Below are 24,276 nucleotides of genomic sequence, written 5' to 3' on the forward strand. Positions count from 1 at the left end.
GTCTCCAAACAGTGATCCATTTGTGTTAATACATAAATAGCAGCAGCAGCATCAGTGTATGGAAATAACTGATGTGCTTCAATAGAGAGCAGAGTTGAGTGTTTGACTAAAATAGGAGTAATTCATAGAAGGGGGTGTGTGTTGTTGATGAAACAGGATAAAGCAGCACAGGTCAGGGACGGCCAAGACCCGCTGGTGTTTTTGCCTTATTAGAAGAAAGGCGTCAGAATGGAGAGGACGTGACTCACATGGGCGGAGGAGGTCACGGCCGAAACACACGCTCATACCCCCCAACAAATGTATACCGGATCCACAAAGGGCACCTAAAAAGACTTTACAGACATTATATCTGATGCACGTTTGAACAAGGGTGACATGCTGGAGTGTATGCGGGGGTTATGGTACTTTGGGACTCTCTCCGCAGACCGAAGCCAAGCCAGAAAGAGACCTGAGGAGGCAAGTTCATGCCGTGTTCTGCTTGAGGACTCATTGAAGTGCTCATGGGTCCTTTTACTGCAGCATTTAAGCTTCCACTGGACCTGAGAGAAGACATATGCTACCAAAAAATACACACTTAAGTTTTGTACTTAATTAAACAAGCAAGCCCTGCCCAGATTTAAAAAGTAACTGAAAAGTAATGTACCATTACTTTCCAAAAACAGTAATGTAATTAGTTACTTTTTTAGAGAGTGACGCAATATTGTAATGCATTACTTTTAAAAGTAACTTTCCCCAACACTGTTGTGGAATATACTACTCTATGATGTAATAGTGTGTGGATCAGCACCACCTTCGCAGAAAATCATCAACGCCTGCTTCAACATAGCTGCCTGTTTAGCCCCGCCCACTGATTCTATGGTGATGATCAAAGCTTGTCGCATCATACCCAAAAATATTTGAGGCTGTAATTGGTGCCTGAAAGTGCTTCAACAAAGTATTGAGCAAAGGCTGTGAATACTTATGTGCAGTACATGTGATTTTCTTCGTTTTTTTATTTTTAATAAATTTGCAACTTCTTTCACGTTGTCATTATGGGGTATTGTTTGTAGAATTTTGAGGAAAATAATGAATTTAATCCATTTTGGAATAAGGCTATAACATAACAAAATGTGGAAAAAGTGAAGCACTGTGAATACTTTCCGGATGCACTGTATGATGTTTTTTATGTAAAAATCTTGATAACATTATAAAGGGACCTCCGAGAACAGAACAGAGGCAGTTCATGCCCCCTTTAAAATGATTACTTTCTCTTTGAGTCTTGAGAGCCAAAAACAAAAACTTGGAAGTAATTTTATAAATCTATGTCATGCTAGGGATGGCATATCTTCCTCTGTCGTCCCCCACACAAACACTTCCCTGCACAAGGTCATTCTTCATTCAGTGGGCAGTGTTACAGAAGTTCACCGGGTGTTATTTTAGGCCTGCAGTGCTTTAGGAGTGTTTACATCTCCGCGTGCATGAGGCGGCTCGTTTGAGAGTATATAAGTAAGGGCACGGGTTTGCTAATGGTGTCAGGGCTGCATATAGATGTGTAAAACCCTTCTGTGAAAGAGTGGTGACATTGACATGAACGGAGGGAAACGGGAGGCCTTCCTGCGTTGCTCTGAGAAGGTCTGACAGTCAGTGAGAGCATGTCGAGCAGGAATGATTAAGGGACACACTTAAAATAACCCGCCGTAAGCTCCTGCTGCGCTCCCTGTCCCTGATAAAAATACACCCGTACGGTTCACAGCCACTGAAACAAAAACAGGAGATAATTTCCTAATTTGTCATTCATGATTAAATGTGACTTACAGTACACTGGTTCAGTATTCCCATCCTCCTGAAGTAACCTTACGATAAGTGCCTTGTTTTAAGAGCACAGTGATCATAATTCATAGATCACCTTCCTTTTGGTTAGCAGCCCAGAGCTTTAACCTCTAGACTACACCACCCTAGGATATGTACGACGTGTTCCTGTATCAACACCTTGTTTGTACTTGAACAACATTCCAATCAACTAGTAAAATATTAGGGTAAGGGTCTTAAGCAGAGGTGTCCAAACATGCTCTTGGAAGGTCAATGTCCGGCAGAATCTAGCTCCAAATTACCCCAACCTGCCTGGAAGTCTTGAGTAATCCTGAAGACCTTGATTAGCTTCTTCAGGTGAGTTTAATTGTGCTTGGATCTAAACTCTGCAGGACACTGGCCCTCTGGGAGCTGGATTGAACACCCCTGCTTCGGGTCTTAAGGTTAGGTTTATGTCTTGCTGCCGCTCTCCACTTGGGTGGTCATAGACTGTTTTCATTTCCATGTTATGCATTTTGTACGCAAAAAGTGTAAGAGCTAACTGAAAGTGCCAGTTCCAGTCTGATTGTTGTGGATGCACAGGTGTATAAATAAAATATAAATAATTTTATATAAATTTATACTTTCATTAGAGCACCTAACCCCACCCCTAATGTTGCCCTAAATCTACCCACTTCTGAACAATATAAAACACATAGCAGGCAAATATAAGTGCAGCCACAGGTATTTATTGCAAAAAATGACCATAAACAAGCAGTATAAATGCATTACAAATATGTTGCATTCCACGTTTTCTGAAGCCCTACAAAGTCTTTATGCGAAGAAGAGAGTAAAACAAGTTTTTTAGGGTTTAATCGCTGAAAATGATCACATTCAAAAGCATAGTCCCGTCCCGTAGCATGATGCAATCATCACGAGACACACAAGAGCCAATAGAATTTCACAACCAAAGCTGACGCAAGGCTTCTTCTGGCCAATTTTTTGAATTTGTTCACAGACTGCACACAGGATCTGAGCTTTATGGCGATCACGTCTAGGATCCTCTCACAAATCAATCGTTTTGCCTCGGAAGACTTGGAATATTGATACTTTTTGAATAAATTATGACTGTCGTTGTATCTGCCTGTTATATCTTGAGTTTTATTGACAGATGGTAGGTTTAGGGGCAGGGGTTGGGTTATGTGCTCATAAATGTGTAAATAAAACTGTTGTGGCTGTTTTCATTGAAAAATCACACCCCAACATATATGCAATAATGGCAATATTATTACCCAATATATCATTTAATCACGACGATAAAATTCCCAGTGCCTTTCATGTCGGCATATTGATGCCAAGGGTTTCTTATGTAAAGCAATGGAGGACCCTGCACATCAAAAAATGGGGTAAAGGGGTCCTGACCAAGCATCAATATGTGACGAGCTGGCAGTGAGAATGTGTTGCCTTTTAATAAAACTAAGTAGCTTTCAAAGATTCAGTGCCCCTAACTGGACAAACCTTGGTAAATGCAGAGCGGAGCAGTGTACCCCATGACTCCCAGAACTTGCATGAAGCCAGCCAGCCAACCAGACAGCAGCACTGCTAGCACTTGCCAGTGTTGTTCACAGCATGCATCAGATGGTCAGTAATTGGTGACTTGGCATTTGTCAGATGTCCAGTTCCCATCGAAAGTGGGGCATTCTTTGATGGGATAGGCCAGGGATGCCCTATCCTACTTCTAAAAGGCCACTATCCTGCAGAGTTTATCTCCAGTCCAAGGCAAACACACCTGAACCATGCAGCTAATCAAGGTCTCAAGGATCACTGAAAACTTCTAAGCAGGGGCACTGAGGCAAGTTGGAGCTAAACTCAAGTTTGGACACCCATGGAATAGACTGTGGACATGCAATGCAATACCACTTTGAAGCCTTTTTAGACTGGCTTAACTATTGCATTTTTAGAGAGGGGTGACAAGTGGTATATTTCTCTGGAATACGCTTTGACACGTTTGGCTAAGATCCCTGAACTCGCCACCTCAGTAGACTCTTTTCTCGGTCTTGGGCTCAATAAAATTCATTCATGTTGATGTAGAAGTGAGAGAAACAGTGATAAAGAGACCAGGCAGGAATCAGCTTAAGTGCTTGGCCTGTGCGTGCCAGTCTACTCAACATCCTCACTTATACCCAGAACTTTCCAGCAATCCATCTGAAGCCCATCCAGAGCGTCTTATGCTCCTCAGAGCCGAACGCAGCCCCTGTCATTTTTGCGATTATAATTGCTGGAAGATTACAGCTCTTGCCCAGACACTGATGCTGACCCGGCGGTGGGCCGTAATGCATAACAGTCCCTAACAGAGTGGCTCAGTTCAGCTCCTGGCGGCCATCCACTGTAAACCATTCATACAACTCCGTGCACATAAAATGACCTCAATCCAAACCCTTTTAATTTCTACACAGTGGAAGCTGGCACCGCATCGTTTGTTTCATCACAGAGAGACTTCCAGACAAATATTAACTCCGCCACGAACAGGTACAAACACAGACCGTCAGACAGTGGGAAAACACTGAGGTTTCATTTCTTGACAATCAAAAGATGCTGAGACAGTTGAATGATATTGAATTTTTTTTTATAGTTCACTATTTAACACTGCCAGTGCACAGATTTGCATTTATAGTGTACTTGTGCTTGGAAATAAATACTCTATTAACCATAATCAAGTGCAAAGATGCCTGCAGAGCTCTGAAAACCTTCAGGGTTCAGTGATCTGGACTGTAAATGTGGCTTGGGTCCCTCCTTCAATGTGCATCTGTGAAGTTTTTTTCATCCACAGAACTTTATGCATCTGATCACTTAATAAAGTATCAGCACTCCTGTTGAACAAACACTGCAGGACGATACACACACTGAAGTTTTAACAGTATAAGGACCGGATTTACTAAACGGCATTCCATAAAAGTACAGATGGGAGTGTAAAGTTGATCTACTGACAATGCATGAATTAAAGAACACAGACGCAGCTCGTTTCCATAATGACTAATATAACAAGAGCAGCAGAAATTTGCAACTATCAGACATGTCAAGGACAAAATGGGTTAAGACATGCTTTTTGGGGCATTAAATGCAAATACCAGTAAACTGATTAGTGTGCATACCTTATTAAACCACCTTGCATGCATTAAAACACTCTCCGATCATGAATGTTGCTTCTGAAAGGGAATCCTACAAATGCATATGCAATAAGGTTAACCACAGAAATAACTGTCCACGCCTTTTCGATGCTAATTTTTCACTGCATGCCTTTAGTAAATCCTGACAGTAGTTTTTTAATTCCAAAAGACTGTTTGCATTGGCACAAGCAGTTAGTAAATCTGGCCTTTTGACAATTAAACAATTAAAAGTATGTGCTCTGTTGATAGCAAGTTTGATCATGAACAGAGGTTTGTTGTATCATTACAACAAATGTGAGGTAATGAGTGATACACAGTTCATAACAAAAATGCTCAATGTTTAATTTCGGTTAAGTACTGACGCAGAAAGGACAAAGCACAAATAAAAAAAAATCTAACCAACGAAGTATCTGTGTGTGATGAAGAAATGTTTATGTAAGAAATAATAAAATGAGTTCTCTTCCAGTCCTTTCTGATGATCTGGAAGAGGCTCTTTTGCCCACTGCTTCAGGCTCATCTTTAAAGACTCTTGAAGACCCTCTTTAAATCATTTCTAGGTTATTTAGAAGAGCAGGGAGGCGGCATGAGCGTTCACCTCAGAAGTTGCATCTTACTGTTTGAATATTTTCACAGAACTCCTGCTGTTGCTTTGATGAGCAACTTCCCTCAGGGTCCATGTTTATAATGGTGACATGCTCTGATTCCACAGCACCGCCAGAGAACAACACGTCTCTAGTGCTGGATCACTTCATCCCAGTGTGCTCAAGGAAGATGTGTGCAGTCATGGAATCGTCTCCCAATTATAATCAGTAGAGCAGAGCACTCTCAAACACACTAATGTCAGCAGTACCCTGTTCAGTTTCTTACCCGTGAGAAAGTTCTTCACAGAAGCAATACTTAGACACTGCAAATGATGCAAATGACCGCTCTTGACCAGTTGTATTATGGTCTGTAAGATCACAATTAGATACAGTTACGCTGAGGGCTTTGGTTAAAAGCGCATCGATTGTGACCGCAGGTTCTGAGACTCTCTCTGTTAGAAGAGCTTCCACAGATCAGACGCCTCCCTCCCCCTCATGTGAGCACCGTCTCGGGCCGTACAGGACTCGGCAGAGAGCGCTGTGAGGTGATGAGGAACAGCTGTAGGATTAGGACGGCGGGATTCAGAGTTGGCTCATTTTGAAGCCAAAAATGTTTGATATGTGATGCAGCCCGTGTCTGTAAAATGACACAGATATTCGTCATTCAGCAGATGCTTTTTGTCCAAAGTACAGTATACTTACTACAAAGACAGGACGGTCTCTCTGGAGCACTTTAAGTGCTTTACTCAGAGGAACACTGTGGATACGTTTGAAATAGCCAATGCCATACTACTCATACTTAAGTGTGTGTACTATTCAGCAGTGCTTGCTTAATGGCATATTACACAACTTCTTGTAATTACCAGAGTGAAAATGATGTGCACTTCAGCATACTTAAAAAAAGAGTCCTTATCATAGAAGTAATGTTAATGTCAATTTTAAAAGAGTATACTAGCCTGTGAAATGAATTATATTTAATTGCATGTTATTTGTAATTAAATTAATATGTATTATAGTTTAGATTTATATTAAATGCACTTTAGAGTGCTTTTTGACCCACTTAAGACTTAAGTACATCTTTGTGCAATTTCTTAATCACTTCTATTATCTTTGAAATATGGTTAAAGTGTTACTGTTGAATGCACTGACAAGTGTTTATGATAAACTAAAATATACTTTAATGACATTTCTATTGAAACTTGTATATGATGTGTTTATAATGATGACGCTATAATTTTGTACATTTACCTCTGGTTTCACAGACAAGGCTTAAATCTTAGCTGTTTCAGCTGAAATAAAGTTACACTGACTGATCTTAAAATATATCAGTGCCTTTGTTTTGTCTCAAGATGCACACCTTAACATAAGCATGTTTATAAAAATTACTTAAATGTCCTAATTGAACTTTGTCCTAATCCTGGTTTAGTCTAAGCCCCGTCTGTGAAACCGGACCTTAAAACATATTAACATTAAATGTAATATTGCATAACACAGTTATAATCAAGTATGTTAGATGTGCTTTAGTATGTTAGTCAACACATCAAAATAAGTGTACTTCATTAGAACATGACAAAAGATTAATAAAACATTTAAAATGCACCTTAAAATAAAACTTTTATTTTTACATTATTACAAAGTGGACTTTTTAAAACTGTATGTGTGTTAATAAACATAGTCATGAAAATAACTCTCTTTAAATAAACTTGAGTGACCTTTTTCAGTAATATTGTATTTTCTGAAAGAACATTTTTAAACCAATATTTTGAAGACTTTAAGTACACTACAAGTGCACATTAAACACAATTACACTTAAGTGTAATGAATGTGAACTTGTAGTGTGCTTAAAATCCTAAACTTGTTTTATATCTTAAATATCTTTATATCTCAAATCTAAACCTCATTTTATATCTTTACTTGCTTTTTGATCAAACTGCCAAAAGTAAAGCACATTCTCACTGAATTAAATATGGAAATATCATGAGGTCATGTGATAACCGTGTAGCCTGTTTGAAACATTATTGCATTCCGGGTAATGTTTCAAATACTGTTTGTTTGTTTATTTAATATACAGAGTGCAGTATGTTAGTATTCCATTCCAAATGTAGCCTGACTGTTTTCAATTTAATTGTTTGGTGCTTTTATTCATAGTGTAATGGAGAGAGGAAATGATGGGGAAATGTCTTAAGTGAGATTTGAGCTTGCATCATCCACATGTGCTCCAAGATGCAGTGTGCTGAATCATGCGCTAACTTCTAGGCCACAGCTCCAACAAAACAACATAGCCAGGAATCCAGCAATGATGGAGCTCCAGTGTGACCATCCCTAGAAGCATCTATCAAATAACAAATCAGCAAAATTTCGATGGCATTAAGCTGTCTTGAGTGATGGAACGCTCTCTGAGTTATGATTATGAACTGAAACCCTTATGAGGTCTTTATTGCTGTTTCAATTGCTGTTCGTTTTCCGTTTTCAAACTTTCCCAGCAATATTTTGCTGTATGGATGTGTGCTATGCATTTCCTGTTCAGAATGAGTGACTCTGAGCGTCCTGTTGAACATATTACACCAGCATGAGGCATTTGGGCTGCTGGTGTAAAGCCATTTGTCATTAAGTAACGTGACCCGCCGCCATGAGTGTCCTGTTTGCGCTTCAGTAGAGCACTGTCACTCTTCACTGTTGCTCCCACAGCTCCAAGCCTCTCTAAATATGACAATAATGTTATCAAGACCAAGAGATTGGTATGAAATGATGATCTGGAAGTCAGGTGCTTACACATTATAATTTGTTGTGAATCCATTGTTTACAATGAGGAATGTGCATTACAAGAATGTGAAGGGAAAACACAAAGGTTTCCAAAAATACATGCAAACGTTGAGAATATTTCAATGCCTAACTTAGGCACCCCCTGATACCTTTGTGAAAAGAAGTACACTACAGCATACATTTAAAAAGGGTATGTGATGTGCTTGGGAACTTTAAAATTAGACACTTAACTGCATATTGTTTCCAATTAAGTAAATGTATTATAACTTATATTGATGTTAAATTCAATTAGCAATTAGCTGAACTGTAGAGCATTTTTGACCCAAATAAGACTTAAGTATAGCTTTATATGTCATTTCATAACTTCATTTTCTTTGAAATATGGTTAAAATGTTACAGCTGAATGTACTGACAAGCATTTATAGTAAACTATAATATACTTTAATATCATTTCTATTAAAATTTGTATGCCATGTATTTAAATGTGTAATTGCACATTTGTAATGATGAAGCTGTAATTTAGTATATTTAAAATATCTTAAATTTAACAGTAATATTGGATAACACAATGTAGTAATAGCTATATTATATCTGTTAGTCAAAATTAATGTACTTTAAAGCACAAAAAAGATTAAAATACAATGATTTAAGATTTAATGTAAAACTTAATTTGACGTCAATGCAAAGTGCTTTTTTTAAAAGTCTACTTAAGTGTGTTTCGAAACAAAGTCATGAAAGTCTCTTGTTTTAGCTTAGGGACTAATTCTCATTATTAACTAGTTTTGCCTAATAATCTCCTAATTTCACCAATATGCTAGTAGTAGCCAATGCATGCTAAAAGCAACTAATTAATAGTGAGAAATAGTTTTTCCGTTTTTTAAATATATAAACAACACAAGTGCACATTCAATACAAAAAAACACACTTCTGAATCCAATTGACCTGTTGATTTCAAATTTGTCCAAATGCATCTTACGCATTATTAGCCATTCTTTGGTTGGTCAGAGCTTTCACTTGTGTTCAGGCAGCTTCAAAGAAAACACTGCCATCAGACAGACTCTGGTCCATGCCAGAAGCTCTCAAACACAGAATGACGCTCAGATGGAAAGTCAATTATGGCTCTCCGGTGGACCGCAGCATCAGGTCTTTGCTGTAGATTTGATCTGCTTTAGGGTTCTTTAGGTTACTGTGTGGTCAGACGGGTCGCCAGACACAGTCTGTTTGTTTATTATGTGCCCATGTGCATAAGGTGACCCTCTTTTTGTGCTGATAATTGAAATAACATCAGCCGATTAACATCCGCTCATCTTGGCCTCGGTGACCCTGAAGGCCGCTGGCCCCAGTGGGTGTCCCCTTAACAGGCCCCTTGTGCATCTTGCCTCCTCGCTTCAAGGATGGAAATTAGTAGACTGAGTGTTTCTTTTGTTCTTTTGCTCGTTTTACATCACACAGTCTGTTCTTTGATCTCCACGGCCATAATATCACTGGAATGAGGCAAATATTGACTCCATCTGACCCAAACCAATCATCTGTCTCAGTCTCTCTCTCGCTCACTTTTTCTGTTTGCTGAATGGAGATGTTTTACTGTAAAGTTTTTTCTCTCTCTCTCTCGCTGAAAAGAGATTTCTCAGTAGGCATGTTTCTTTCCTTCTCTCTTGTTACCCTATTTCTTCCCTTGAGTCCTTTTTTTGCCAGTGCCCTAAACTTAACACTTTATTATCTCTGCTATTCCCTTTGTGAGCTGTTCATATTGTTCATGCTAATGTGAGAAAATTACACCTTGGCATGTATCTCACATATGACACCAAATACAAATAGCCAGTCCCTTGTTAGAAAATAAGTGTGCTTAATTGCAATGGAAATAAAAAAGTTTCACTACAAAGTACATTTTTTAACCTCATCTTTTGTCATGATGAAAATACAAATACAAAATTACACTTATTTTGATGTGTTGACTGACATACTACTTGATTATAAATTTAACACTTGTATGTTATTTGATATTACATTTAAAGTCAGTACATTTTAAATGTATTAAATTGCAACTTCATTACAAATGTGTAATTACAAATATATTTAAATGCATGACATGCAAGTTTCAACAGAAATTACAATAAAGTTTATTTTAGTTGATCATAAATGCTTCTCAGTGCATTCAAGAGAAACCATATTTCAAAGACAATAGAATTATGAAATTACATATAAAGATGTACTTGAGTCTAACTTAAATGGTACAAAAGCACCCTAAAGTTGATCTAATTGATATAGTACATTTTCATTTAATTTATGGAATTAAATTTCCAAAAATATTACATTCAGTTTGTACTCTACATATCGTTTTGTTCTATTTAATAAAAACTCTTTTTAAAAGTATGCTAAAGAGTACTTCTTTTTGATATAGAATAGTCTTTAACTTTAATGTGATTTACTGCTTGCTGCTGCAGTGTGTATGTACTGTAAGACACATAAGATGCAGTGCTCCAACTCTGATTTCATGGTTAGAAAGAAATGTTTCAGATGTTTTGTTGCTGTAACATGAGGAGGGGTTAATGTGACAGATGAACTCTCTGAAGGATGAGATGGGGTCAGTCGGAGGCTGTTTTAGGTCACGTAAGGTTTCACTGAACTACGGTGAGACCAAAGGAATTCAGGATTAAGTTACAGATACTGACACACGAGTACATGCAGAAACACTGATAATGCATGTTGGAACATCACACGGTCAATACATCGTTGTCAATAAATGCTCTTACTCTACTTGTTTCTTTGTAAGTACAACACTGTTCAAAACTTTGGGGGGGTTTCTTTTTTTCAGCAAAGACAAATTAAATCAAAGTGTCATTAAAGATAACTTTAATTTACAAAGGATTTATATTTCAAATAAATGCTTTTTTTTTCTAGTCATCAAAAAATCCAGAAAAATAAAATGTATCACAGTTTCCACAAAAATATTGTGCAGCACAACTGTGTTCAACATTGATAATAATCAGAAATGTTTGTTGAGCAGTAAATCAGTATATTATTATGATTTCTGAAGATCATGTGACACTGAAGACTGCAGTAATGATGCTGAAAATACAGCTGCAGATCACAGAAATAAATTACAGTTTAACACACATTCATATAGAAAACTCCTATTTTATATTGTAATAATATTTCACAATATTGCTGTTTTTACTGTTTTTATTTTACTGTATTATTTTATTGACTTTTAAGATGTTTGGCATAATATTTGAACATGCATTTTGTTTAGCTTTCTACTTCTGTGTATCTCATTAATCATTTTGTTCCTAGCTACTTTCCTCTCTGCTTTACTTAGATTTGCCATTATATCCAGAGGTTATAATTGTATCCCAGCTAGGTCAGAAAACACCCACAGACACAGGCATGAACTTTATCCAGTATAAGCACTGGAGCACAGCCGTCACCCAACATTTCTCTCTGTCTGATTACGATATGCTATCTTATTTGTTATCTTTGTTCTGCTATATTGGCATGATTACAGGCTTTGAACGTAGTTTCCTTTCACCTCTCACAGCAGTTTGTTCATGCGGCGCGTCCTCACAGATGAAATCATGCAGTGGCCCTTTATTCAGTGATTCATAAATACATATATACAGTGTTCCTCAGATCTAATTTGCTGATGTGGCTCTCATGTGGGATTCATCAATCATCAGTTGTGTATCTTGACACGCTTGACAGGCCTTGTTCTCAGTGGTTTATAATCTATGCACCCCTCCCTTAACAGTAAACAAATGCCGTCAGTTTCACGCCACCATGTTTTTCAGTGCAATTTCAAGGCTATTATCTCAGTTTAAAGACTTCTGAGCGACTGCGACCCAATCAGACTGGAAAACTCCCTCAGAGTCATTTATTCTGTTTGAAGATCCGCTGATACATATCTGTTCATTCTGAGGTCTGATTAAAAATACCCCATCATTACGAGTTATTATGCTGCTCTCTCTTGAGCTTTATTGAGAATGTTGTTTAAAACATTCCTTGACATTAATTATAGATTTGATTTGATTTTTGAGTCCTAAAATATTCAGTGTACTCTCAGACTTTTCATAAAGAGGGGTCAAATGTATGAAACCGCAGTGAAATTTGATTTAGCAAATATTAAAACAAGTATTGTGGATAGTTTCCACACCACTGTCTCTTTCGCTGTTGGTGGCAAAGAAAAGAAACTTATAATAAATCAAAAAACTGTGAGGTTTTGAGTAAAAATCCACTTACAAATGAGTGTTTTCTGTAGCAGTGGATCTGTTTTCAAACATTGTTCAAAACTGAACTATATTTATATTATAGATAGATAGATAAATAGATAGATAGATAGATAGATAGATAGATAGATAGATAGATAGATAGATAGATAGATAGATAGATAGATAGATAGATAGATAGATAGATAGATAGATAGATAGATAGATAGATAGATAGATAGATAGATATAGTGTTGATATATACTTAAATGTAAATATAAACTGTATAAATTATTTGTTCAGCTCAGAGAGAGAGAGAGAGAGAGAGAGAAGAGAGAGAGAGAGAGAGAGAGAGAGAGAGAGAGATAAAGAGAGAGAGATAGAGAGACACACACACACACAGAGAGAGAGATAAAGAGAGAGAGAGAGAGAGAGATTCTGTGGGGCTGTCCAGCGTCACACCAGATTTACACAAGGACAAAAAAAGTTGGGTGAACGACAGGGAAAAAAAACTACACCCCTCCCTCTCTTACTCCAGAGGAGTGTGTGTGTGTGTGTGTGTGTGTGTGTGTGACAGAGTAGAGAACGAGTCTGAAGAAACAAGGAAAAGTTCTCCAAGCAGCTCCGGGGATCTGGTGTTTGTTTCTGTGTCTTTCACAAACCCTGACGCAGAAGAACGGATCCGTGAGCAGAGAATGACGACTGCGTCTGTGAGCAGGTAACGCACGCGCGGCTTTGGGCACGATTGTGACTTTTGCGCATCATTGTATCGGATGGAGAGACGTTAAGTGTGCATTGAGTCTCCACGGGTTCGAGTCTGGCTCGATCACAAGCACGAGAACTGCTCAGATCAGACTATTGGACTGCGCGGCTGCGGATATACAAATATTCATAAATACTAAAGAAATAAATGTATTGTTTCATATAGGCCATAAGTCAAAACTCCTAAAGGAATACTGATGCTAGCCTATCATAATTTCGAATAGATTTTAATGGGCTCAAAGGAGCAAAAGGTTACAAAACACTTCTTCATGTGAGGCTAGGGTATGTTTATGAATGTTGGAATCTTGAAATTTCCCAAAGTCTTGATTAGAGGATTTTAATATCATCTTTTAAATTACTTTAAAGCATGATTTGTACTTACACTCATGTCATTTCTCGGAGTTTCGATACAATTTTTTAATAAGTAGCCTATTTAAAAGTGGAAGGAATAAGTCAGTGCACTTCACAGCAGGTTGTGATTGGTTCGTTTTGCATCACATTTAAGGCCGCTTTTAAATGTTTTCGATTTGATTTGAATGAATTCTGATCCGAACATTGCTTTGGGATTATTTGGCGCGTGTGAGCTCTTGTTAGGGGACGCAGGTTTAGTGTGGCGGGTTTCTCCAGGCAGTAGATGGTGAAAAACGTGGCCAGAGGCGGGGGTCCTGAGCGCGCTGGGACTCTGGTTCTGTCCTGATGATGTCCTGATGGTTTCCGTGGTGCGCCGCTTTAACCCACATCTGTGATTACGGGTCTGCGGCTGCACTCAAAATGTCATGCATCATTTTACACTGTTCTGAAATACTAATAGTAAACCACAGATGATGTGGAAACTCATCAGACAGATAAACATTATTGGTACAAACAAGCCTCGCGTTCTCTTGAGACAGATTGCTTAAGTGTTTGTGGTCCCACAGACCCCTGTGCTGTACTGTAGAACAGGGATTTTTAAATTAAACCATTATGTTCACTTTAAAATGTCAACACTGCCCTAATAATACAACACATACAGATGTTGCTCTAAGCAGTCATGCACTTTCAGAAACTTGATGGCTGTTATCCAGGAGAATAGCCTAATATTGTTTGGGGTCGATTTGGCCCCAATAACATGAAAAAATACAATAAATGGATATTCCTAATCCAGGTTTATTCTTAAAACTGAGTAAACATAATTTTGTTCAGTGTTTTACACTGTTCAAATGTTACTTTGGGTTAGTAATTAATCATTTTGAAACGGTTTATCAAGACTTTTTGTGGAACCATTACAAGCATATTAGTCAATAAAAAGTGAATATTGAGTAAATATTCTGAATATGCAAATGTCATGCTTTCCATAATCAGATTGAACCAATATTCTGGTTTCTTGAAATCTGAATAAAACATCTGAAATATGGGCTTGTTCTGTTTATTCATAACTGAACATTCTTATTAATATTCACACATGTCCAAACAAAGCTAATTCTGTTGTAATTGTGTAAAAATATTTTTATTTACCAACATTTTAAAGACTTATAAAGAATCATTGGAATATGACTTAATTAACTTAGAATTAACTGCTTGTCCAATGTCGTCATATTAATCTGCTAATACATAACACCATCTCATTAATTCCATGATTAATGTGTTTGCTGTCACTGTTACCACTCAGATACTGAACCTAACCACTAATGGGTATTTAATGGGTTAACCACTGAGACACTTATTGATGAGTTGTCTGTTGCTAAACAGTTTCACACTGTACTGTACTGTATATCCTTGGCACCACAATTCAGGGTTAGCACTGTTTCGCTTTGCTTCATAAACCAGGGTTAAAAGTGGCTCAGAAGAGTCCTTACCCCAAGTTAAAGGCATGTTCACACCAAGAAAGATAACTATAAAGATAGCTATAACCGTAATTATCAACCCAATCTCATGAAAGTGCGTATAAATAGTACGCCAAATAAAAACGAAAACTCGTGGTATTGATACACAAAAATGGACTTTGGCGTGTATATGCTACGCGATGGGTAGGGTTAGGGTTGTGGGGTAGATGCGTAACATATGTACGTGAAAACTGCTTATCATATCAACACCAACAAATTTCATATCATATGCATGCGAAAATTGCGTATTATATGTACGCCATAACTTGCGCGTGTCATATATACGCCAAAGTCCATTTTTGTGTATCAATACCATGAGTTTTAATTTTTATTTTGGCATGCTATTTATACGCATTTTCATGAAACCAGGCTGCAACTATATTAGTGTTCACGCTAGTGCACTGCATTGCTCTGTTTATTATAAGCACATGCTACAATTATGATGTAGACTTCTCTATTCTACAATACAATAATTAAAACTTAGTTATTAGGGGTGCAACGTAACGATCCATGATCCATACGGATCAGACCCCATGGTTCGGCACACATGTGATTCGCTGGTTAACTGTTAAGTTTAATCATCATAGAGTGAAAGTGTTACGGGGTTGACGAGACGTGAGACGTGCGGATCCATGTGCAAAGCTTTATTATGAAACATGGTCATACAGGCAGGGTCGGGAGACAGCAAACAGGTATGGCAGAGGCAAGACAGAGCAATCCGTGGAGCACAGATGCAGAGAGAGAGGTGATTGATTCCTCTTTCACTTCTCTTTGAACGGAAACATACACACAAACAGTGTTGCCAATTTAGCAATTTTGTAGCTAGATTTAGCTACTTCCCCTCCTCTTTTGAGACTATTTTTCAAAAGTTTAGGGAAAAATATAGCAACCTCTTGTACAACCCTTATCTAAGTTTTTATCTTGCCCACTGATCTATATTCATCTTTATATAGATCGGTGAATTTGCCATTATGATGTGATCTAGTGACATTTATCTACCAGTTTTAGCTACTTTCAGCTGAAAGCAGTTGCACTGCACACAAACTTATGTTTAAATACCCGTTTTGTATTCTGGTAAACACAGTCGGTTATGTCTCAAGTGAACCGAAACAGCTGAGAAAGAAACTGGATGTGTGTCAGTATTAGGTAGGCTACGTGCATTTGGTCTTAAAGAGACAGCAGCCTATAAATACCCTAAGTGAAGAGCACTATTGTGTTATTTTACAATTAATTATTACATTTCTGCACCTGAATAATAGCGTTACTGACTTAACTTTATGTTGTATTCATCTATGCTTGTAATTTGTGTAATTGTTCTTGTTTTATTACTGACTTTATTAGTTCAGCTAGTAGTTTAGAAGTACTTAAAGTAAGCTTTCAGTAATTCATAAAATTTTTTTGTTTATTTGATTTTGCTGATCCGAAAAATGATCCAATCCATGACTCAAAATCTGTGATATGATCCAAACCGTGCATTCTGTGATCCGTTGCACCACTAATAGTTATCATCCTTGGTGTAAACAGGCCTTAAGTAAAGTTACTATGTATAATGTGAAATTTTGACCTGACCATTCTGGATTAATCGCTAACCCAGAATAAAGATAGTCCAAGATTAATTTTACCCAAGGAAAATATCGTTTAACCATTTCAGGTGTGTTTTATACAAACCTGATTCCAAAAAAGTTGGGACACTGTACAAATTACGAATAAAAAAGGAATCCAATAATTTACAAAGCTCATAAACTTATATTTTATTCACAATAGAATATAGATAACATATCAAATGTTGAAAGTGAGACATTTTGAAATGTCATGCCAAATATTGGCTCATTTTGGATTTCATGAGAGCTACACATTCCAAAAAAGTTGGGAAAGGTAGCAATAAGAGGCCGGAAAAGTTAAATGTACATATAAGGAACAGCTGGAGGACCAATTGGCAACTTATTAGGTCAATTGGCAACATGATTGGGTATAAAAAGAGCCTCTCAGAGTGGCAGTGTCTCTCAGAAGTCAAGATGGCAAGAGGATCACCAAGTCCTCCAATGCTGCGGCGAAAAATAGTGGAGCAATATCAGAAAGGAGTTTCTCAGAGAAAAATTGCAAAGAGTTGGAAGTTATCATCATCTACAGTGCATAATATTATCCAAAGATTCAGAGAATCTGGAACAATATCTGTGCGTAAGGGTCAAGGCCGGAAAACCATACTGGATGCCCGTGATCTTCGGGCCCTTAGACGGCACTGCATCACATACAGGAATGCTACTGTAATGGAAATCACAACATGGGCTCAGGAATACTTCCAGAAAACATTGTCGGAAAACACAATCCACCGTGCCATTCGCCGTTGCCGGCTAAAACTGCGTAGAAGGAGGATCCGGGTACTGAAATGGCCAGCCTGCAGTCCAGATCTTTCACCCATAGAAAACATTTGGCGCATCATAAAGAGGAAGATGCAACAAAGAAGACCTAAGACAGTTGAGCAGCTAGAAGCCTGTATTAGACAAGAATGGGACAACATTCCTATTCCTAAACTTGAGCAACTTGTCTCCTCAGTCCCCAGACGTTTGCAGACTGTTATAAAAAGAAGAGGGGATGCCACACAGTGGTAAACATGGCCTTGTCCCAACTTTTTTGAGATGTGTTGATGCCATGAAATTTAAAATAAACTTATTTTTCCCTTAAAATTATACATTTTCTCAGTTTAAACATTTGATATGTCATCTATGTTGTATTCTGAATAAAATATAGAAATTTGAAACTTCATTGCATTCTGTTTTTATTCACAATTTGTACAGTGTCCCAACTTTTTTGGAATCGGGTTTGTACCTGGGGCCTCAAACAGAAGTAACTTAGCATTTATCATTCGAAACATGTTATACTGAATCAACTTGGAATTTTGTTTAAAATCAGTTTTCTTAAAATTAGGACAAGAAATATCAACAAGACATAATATGAAGCATTTTCACTATGAAAAGCCGCCAACCAGAACCGTAACATGTGGGTTAAAGGCGTTGCATTATGAATGTGGTTGATATGGGAATGTTTTAAGGATAAGTCATATCCAGAGGAAGGAGCCGGGCAGGGTGGGGAACGGCCTGTCAGGAGGAATTCTGGAAAGCTATTGAGAAGTATTCGTATTCATCAGCTTGTCAACACATTTTCCTAATTGTCCAGAATCAGCCTCTTGTAGACCATAGACATTATAATTTACAGCGCTCACCGTGTGTTAATATAGCGGCTAATTATCACAGTATAATTTAATATCACAATATTATTATACTAAAATTGTACTCTTCTTCTTCTAAATACTCATCTTCTTATGTGTTTCCCCTCTTCCTCACAGATTGTGTGTGTTTTGGTGTTGTGTGTTTGCTGTCCTGCCCTTAACAACAGCTGAGGAAGCAGAGAAGCCGGTGAGTGACGATGAAGATGATGATTTTACATTTGCATACTCTACTATTAGAGAGAAGTGCTTGTCAGAGTGTTGCCGCTGTTTGTGGACCGGCTGAAGCTGAATGGGTCTTCTGTGGCTCTGAAAGAAGCGCAGATAAACTGCTGGATCTGACCATTAAATCAGGCCACATGAGCTGATCTTTCCATTGTTTGGTCATCTGGCCTCTGATGTGGGGTTGTCCTTTGGGAGCATGTGAGATGTGGCTGTGATTGGGCGTTGGTGTGAAAAAATCACACTCACATGTAAGCAAGTGAGCAGTTACACACGTTCAGAGTAAACACACACACACACACACAGGGTGAGGACCTCCAGAGCTACAGGAGGAGCTGCAGTGGTGGACTCTTGCTGAGAGTTTGATGTGCATGTGTAGTTTGTACAGCACATTGTTATGCTCTATTTCAACAGTTTATTGTAGAAATACTCAGAGACAAATGCCATAGAAAACTAGAAATAAACAGCGCTGCATGCTAGATGTTATAACAGGCAGGAAATCACACACATGCACAGATTATACTGGCTTCTGCAGCTAATGCAGCTCCAAAAACAATCTGTCTGTCTGTCTGTCTGTCTGTCTGTCTATCTATCTATCTATCTAAAAAATGCTAGGTTAAAAACAGCCCAACGCTGGGTGAAATATGAACAAGCTCAGCGGTTGGGTTAAATGTTTAACCCAGCCTTCCGGGTAACTTATTTAACTCAACTATTGCTTAAAAATGATTATATGGCTGGTTTGAAATGAACCCAAAATAGGTTGTAAGTTAAAAATCAGACACATAATTACTAGAGGCATCAGCAATAATCAAAAGGTGAATATTTATTAATAAGCAATTTAAAATCTATATTGGGTTCATTTTAAGCAAGAAATATAGTCATTTTTAAACAATAGTTGAGTTAAACAAAACTTAAACATTTACTACTGTTTTTGTCCATATTCCACCCAGTGCTGGGTTGTTTTTAAGCAGTGTTGGGAGTAACGCGTTACAAAAGTAATGTATTACAGTAACAAATTACTTTTTGCTGTAACGCAGTAGTGTAAGGCATTACTAATCAATTTTCAGTAATATTTTACTCGGTACATGTTCAGTAACGCTTGCATTACAACACACTTTTATCCCAAAATGTATTTATTTTTAAAATTTAATTTAAACTCGGACCCGACTTTTTTATGTGCCTAGGTTTCGGGCCAATATTCACGTCATAGTTTAGACGCGGGCCAGTCCTCGGGCCTGTTTTAGGCTTCTCCTTATCTTTATATTTTAGACATCCGTCAATTATTGATGAAAAAATTGTCGCGCTGATGGCAATAACACGAGACCGTGACTGTCAAGAGCGGCTCGACGGTGTTTAGTGTCCCGCAGCAGCAGGAGCCGTCAGCACTGATGAAGAGTTCTGCTTCAAATACACACAATAAAGCAAAAGTAATTACCCCGAATGTGTCCGCGGGAAATAGTAAGGATCTCCTCGTTAGACACGCCTTTAGAGAGAAGTGCATCTTCACAGATAACGATTATATTAAATAGTTTTTGTTTTTATTTATTTCGTTAAGTAGTAATTTAAAGCTTTCTATAAATATATTTATCATGTCTGTGAGGCATGTATTCACTGACTTTCAGTTCATTTTTGTGAAGCGCTCCTGTTCACGATAAAAGCACGACGTTTTGTTGGCATTGTGAGTGCACACAAATAAAAGTAGACCCTTTACAGTTCAGAATGATGTATTACTTCAATGGAAACAACTTACGGCGTAAGTTGTTTCCATTTAAAACAAATTGCAAGTGATTGCGCTGGTGCCTCCATGTCAAAGGTAAGGAATTACTTTTAAATAACAGTAGCAAGTAATCTGTAATGTATTACAGTTTGGAAGTAACTTGCACAACACTGTTTTTAACCCAGCATATTTTAGAGTGTATCTGTCTGTCTGACTGTCTGTCACACACACACACACACACACACACACACACACACACATCAATGCAGACACAGGCTGGCGTTGTGTGACCTTGATGGCAGTTTAGACAGGATCAGAGGTGCATTACAGGCCTTGTTCTCTTGTCCCTTTTTTCTCTCTTGTGAACTGAATGGATTCTTTTGTTTGTTGCTTTCTTCCCTTCTACCTCTGCCTGCCCTGCAGACGCTCGAATTCTTCGCTCCTGATTGATGAACTGAGGTTATATAAGTATCTGGAATTAGATCAAATCTGCGTCCAGCACTGTAAAGAATGTCATTGCACTGGGCTGAACTCCAGAGTCCAGCCTCTTCCTGAATGCAGCACACGCCATTAGTTTAATAATGGCTCTTTCTTAGTCATAATGTCATTCATCACCGAGCACAACAGAACCGGACATGTGTTTCAACTTGTATGTTGTTGGGTGTGGTTTGGGGGATTATTCTGTGTTTTTTTTCAAAACAATTGTTCATGCTTTGCTTGTTTAATCTTGTGATTTGCACTATGTAATTTGATATTGGTCAGACTTCTTTTTTAAATCATTCTAATTACGGCTGCTATTAGGTTTCAGTTTATGCACCTGGGCTGATTTTGTGCTTGGGCATTTGTCTGAGATATTTGTTTTTACAGCTGTGCATGTGGATGCCAGGGTTTGAGTCTGAAACTTTTCTAAATTATTGATTTTTTTATGCAAAAATTGCATTATCTGCACAAAAAGTTAAGGAAAAAGGTACATTCAAAAATGATAAATGAACATGACTTTGAGAATGTCATGCAGTATAACAATGACAGCAGCACCGGAGCTAAATGAACAAAACCTGACAATCATATTCTCCAGCATGATTTAAGATGATCCAAAGAGCATATTGGGCTTCAAAAGAAATTCGATTTTGAATCCCAGATTTTCAGATATCTGTGTCCCTGCAGCACAAAAGCAGTCATGAGTAACACAGGTATATTTGGAGCAATAGCCAACAATACATTGTATGGCTCAAAATTATACATGTTTCTTTTATGCCAAAAATCATTAGGATATTAAGTAAAGATCATGTTCCATGAAGATATTTTGTAAATTTCTTAGCATAAATATATCAAAACTTAATTTTTGATTACTAATATGGATTGCTAAGAACAACAAATCCGAGTTTGGATTTGCGATTGCGCCGATATATGGTTTATTTGTGTTTTTCAAGTCATCTCCAGGTAATAAATAAAGTATATGAACAATGCAGTGCTAATTGACATAGCATTCATTACAGTATAGAAACTATTCTGCCTCATGGGACAAAAAAAGTGTTTGTAGTATATAAACAAATCATTATTATTGGTTATTGTCCAGCAGTGTATCTGATTTCTAAGCCAATTAAAAGCTAGAAATAAGAGAAAAAATTTAAGTTGCCCAGTCAAAAGTTTTTGAACATTAAGATTTTTAATGTTTTTTTAAATAAGTCTCTTCTGCTCAAAAATCCTGGATTTATTTGATCCAGAGTAGGCCTACAGCAAAACAGTACAATTGTGAAATATTTTCATTATTTAAAATAACTGTTTTCTATTTGAATATATTTTAAAATGTAAATTACTCCAGTCACACAATCTTTCAGAAATCATTCTAATATTCTGATTTGCTGCTAAAAAAACATTTATTATTATGATGATGTAGAAGACAGCTGAGTATAATTTGTTTCCAGGTTTCTTTGATGAATAGAAAGTTCAGAAAAACTACTTTTATACTTTTGCAATATTATAAATGTCTTTATCATCACTTTTGATCAATTTAAACCATCCTTGCTAAATAAAACTATTAATTTCTGTAATTTATTTTCCAAAATAAAATAAAATAATAATAATACTGACTCCACACTTTTGAATGGTATAGTGTATAAAGTTACAAAAGCTTTTTATTTCAGATAAATGCTGATCTTTGGATCTTTCTATTCATCAAAGAATCCTGAAAACAATTACTCGACTGTTTTAAATTATAATAATAATTAAAAAAGGTTTGTTGAGCAGTAAATCAGTATATTATTATGATTTCTGAAGATCATGTGACACTGAAGCCTGCAGTAATGATGCTGGAAATACAGCTGCAGATCACAGAAATACATTACAGTTTCCAATATATTCAAATAGAAAGCAGTTGTACATAGTAAAACTCTATTTTAGATTAAATAAATGCAGAATTGGTGAGCAAAAAATTATATATAATGTTCACTTCTGAAATGATGGCATGGCTAAGAACTTCATTTGAACAACTTTAAAGGAGATTTTCTCAATATTTAGATTTTTTTGCTCCCTCAGATTCCAGATTTTCAAATAGTTGTATCTCAGACAAATATTGTCCACAAACTATACATCAATGGAAAGATTATTTATTCAGCTTTCAGATGATGTATAAATCCCAATTTCAGAAAATTTACCCTTATGACTGGTTTTGTGGTCCAGGGTCACATTTGGACCCCACTGTCTATACGAGGGGTAGGCAACGTCGGTCCTGGAGTGCCGATATCCTGCAGAGTTTAGCTCCAACCCTGAAAAGACCTGACCTGCCTGTAGCCCTTGTAATTCTGAAGACCTTGATTAGCTTGTTCTGGTGTGTTTGATTAGGGTTGGAGCTAAACTCTGCAGGACGACTGCACTCCAGCACCGACGTTGCCTACCCCTGGTCTATACAGTATCAGTATTGTGCATATACTGCAAGTGGGATATTTACTTACTAATCATGAGGCCTTCTTCTGACAGGCGGCCGGACGAAAGTCTCGTCAGGCAGAGGAGGAGGCGCCTGAAGGAGTGTGGGGTCCATGGAGCGAGTGGGTGGAGTGTTCTCAGAGCTGCGGAGTGGGCGTGTCTGAGAGGCGGAGACAGTGTATGCCACCTCCCCAAGCTCCGCCTCTTATGTGGAACCGACAGCCTTACATTCCACCGGGTGTCCCAAACAACACCCCTGTGATCTCTGCGGTCAGACCCTACTACAACTCCTTGTATCCCGTCAACGAGCCCCCTCCAAATGAAGCAGGGGGCGCTGAGAGGCCTCCTTACTTTTCCCCGCCTCTCCCAGGCAATCCCAATCCAGGATTACCACTCTACCGAAACGAAGCCGGCGGCGCTGGGCCAGTGCGGTTTAGCCCACCCAATGAGGAGCCGGTTTCAGTGTATCGTTCACCTTCCTCATCCGCTTCACTTCCCTATGGGAGAGTTCCCGCACGGCCGCCCAATCACGGCAGAGCTGTAGGCAGTGGAAGCAGGAGGTCGGTTTCCACCAATAGGGATCCAGCGTCTGTAAGAAGGTGAGCAGGACTGGGGCCAGTTGCATAAACTTAGCCTCTATATAACAGTAAGACAGTGTCTTAAGAACTAGTTTGACCAACTAGCAGTTAACCAAGGGGTAATCAGTCTTATATTTGGTATTCACCTTAGACTAATCTACATTTAAATGTAATCAAATGTAAAAAAAAATTGACCAGTCTTAAAGAACAAAATTAGATGACTGACTTTTAAGTCTAGTCTAAACCTTTTATGCAACCGGCCCCATGGTTGCCGTTAGGGAAGACCTTCCTGTTTACATGCGCATACTCATTCATAGCTTGGGTTGCATGATAAATATGGCAATATGTCCAACAAAAGGTTGTTTAAAGTGCCCCTATTATGGGTTATGAAAGCTTCATATTTTGGTTTCGGGAGTCCCCAACAACAGGTTGACATGCAAGGTCAAAAAACACTTTCGTTGTCTTATAATATGCATTTATTTTTACCTTACTTGCTCAACGGCTCCCAAA

At 37.9% G+C, this 24,276-nt stretch overlaps 1 protein-coding gene across 2 annotated transcripts in view; it reads left to right on the plus strand.

The window, feature by feature from the left end:
* The first annotated feature begins 13,002 nt into the window (after positions 1–13,002).
* The window catches only part of LOC306878298 (ADAMTS-like protein 4), a 63,191-nt gene continuing 51,917 nt past the window's right edge, over positions 13,003–24,276 (plus strand). Inside the window, exons 1-3 of one of the 2 annotated variants that reach the window (XM_079430556.1) lie at positions 13,003–13,198; positions 18,448–18,517; positions 23,243–23,787. In XM_079430556.1, the coding sequence (XP_079286682.1) occupies positions 13,176–13,198; positions 18,448–18,517; positions 23,243–23,787 (638 nt within the window). In that variant the 5' untranslated portion in view covers positions 13,003–13,175. The remainder of the gene's footprint in view (positions 13,199–18,447; positions 18,518–23,242; positions 23,788–24,276) is intronic. The other variant, XM_079430555.1, reaches the window with a different exon arrangement.

This window comes from Barbus barbus (assembly GCF_936440315.1).
Source record: "Barbus barbus genome assembly, chromosome: 12".
NCBI classification, from domain to species: Eukaryota; Metazoa; Chordata; class Actinopteri; order Cypriniformes; family Cyprinidae; genus Barbus; species Barbus barbus.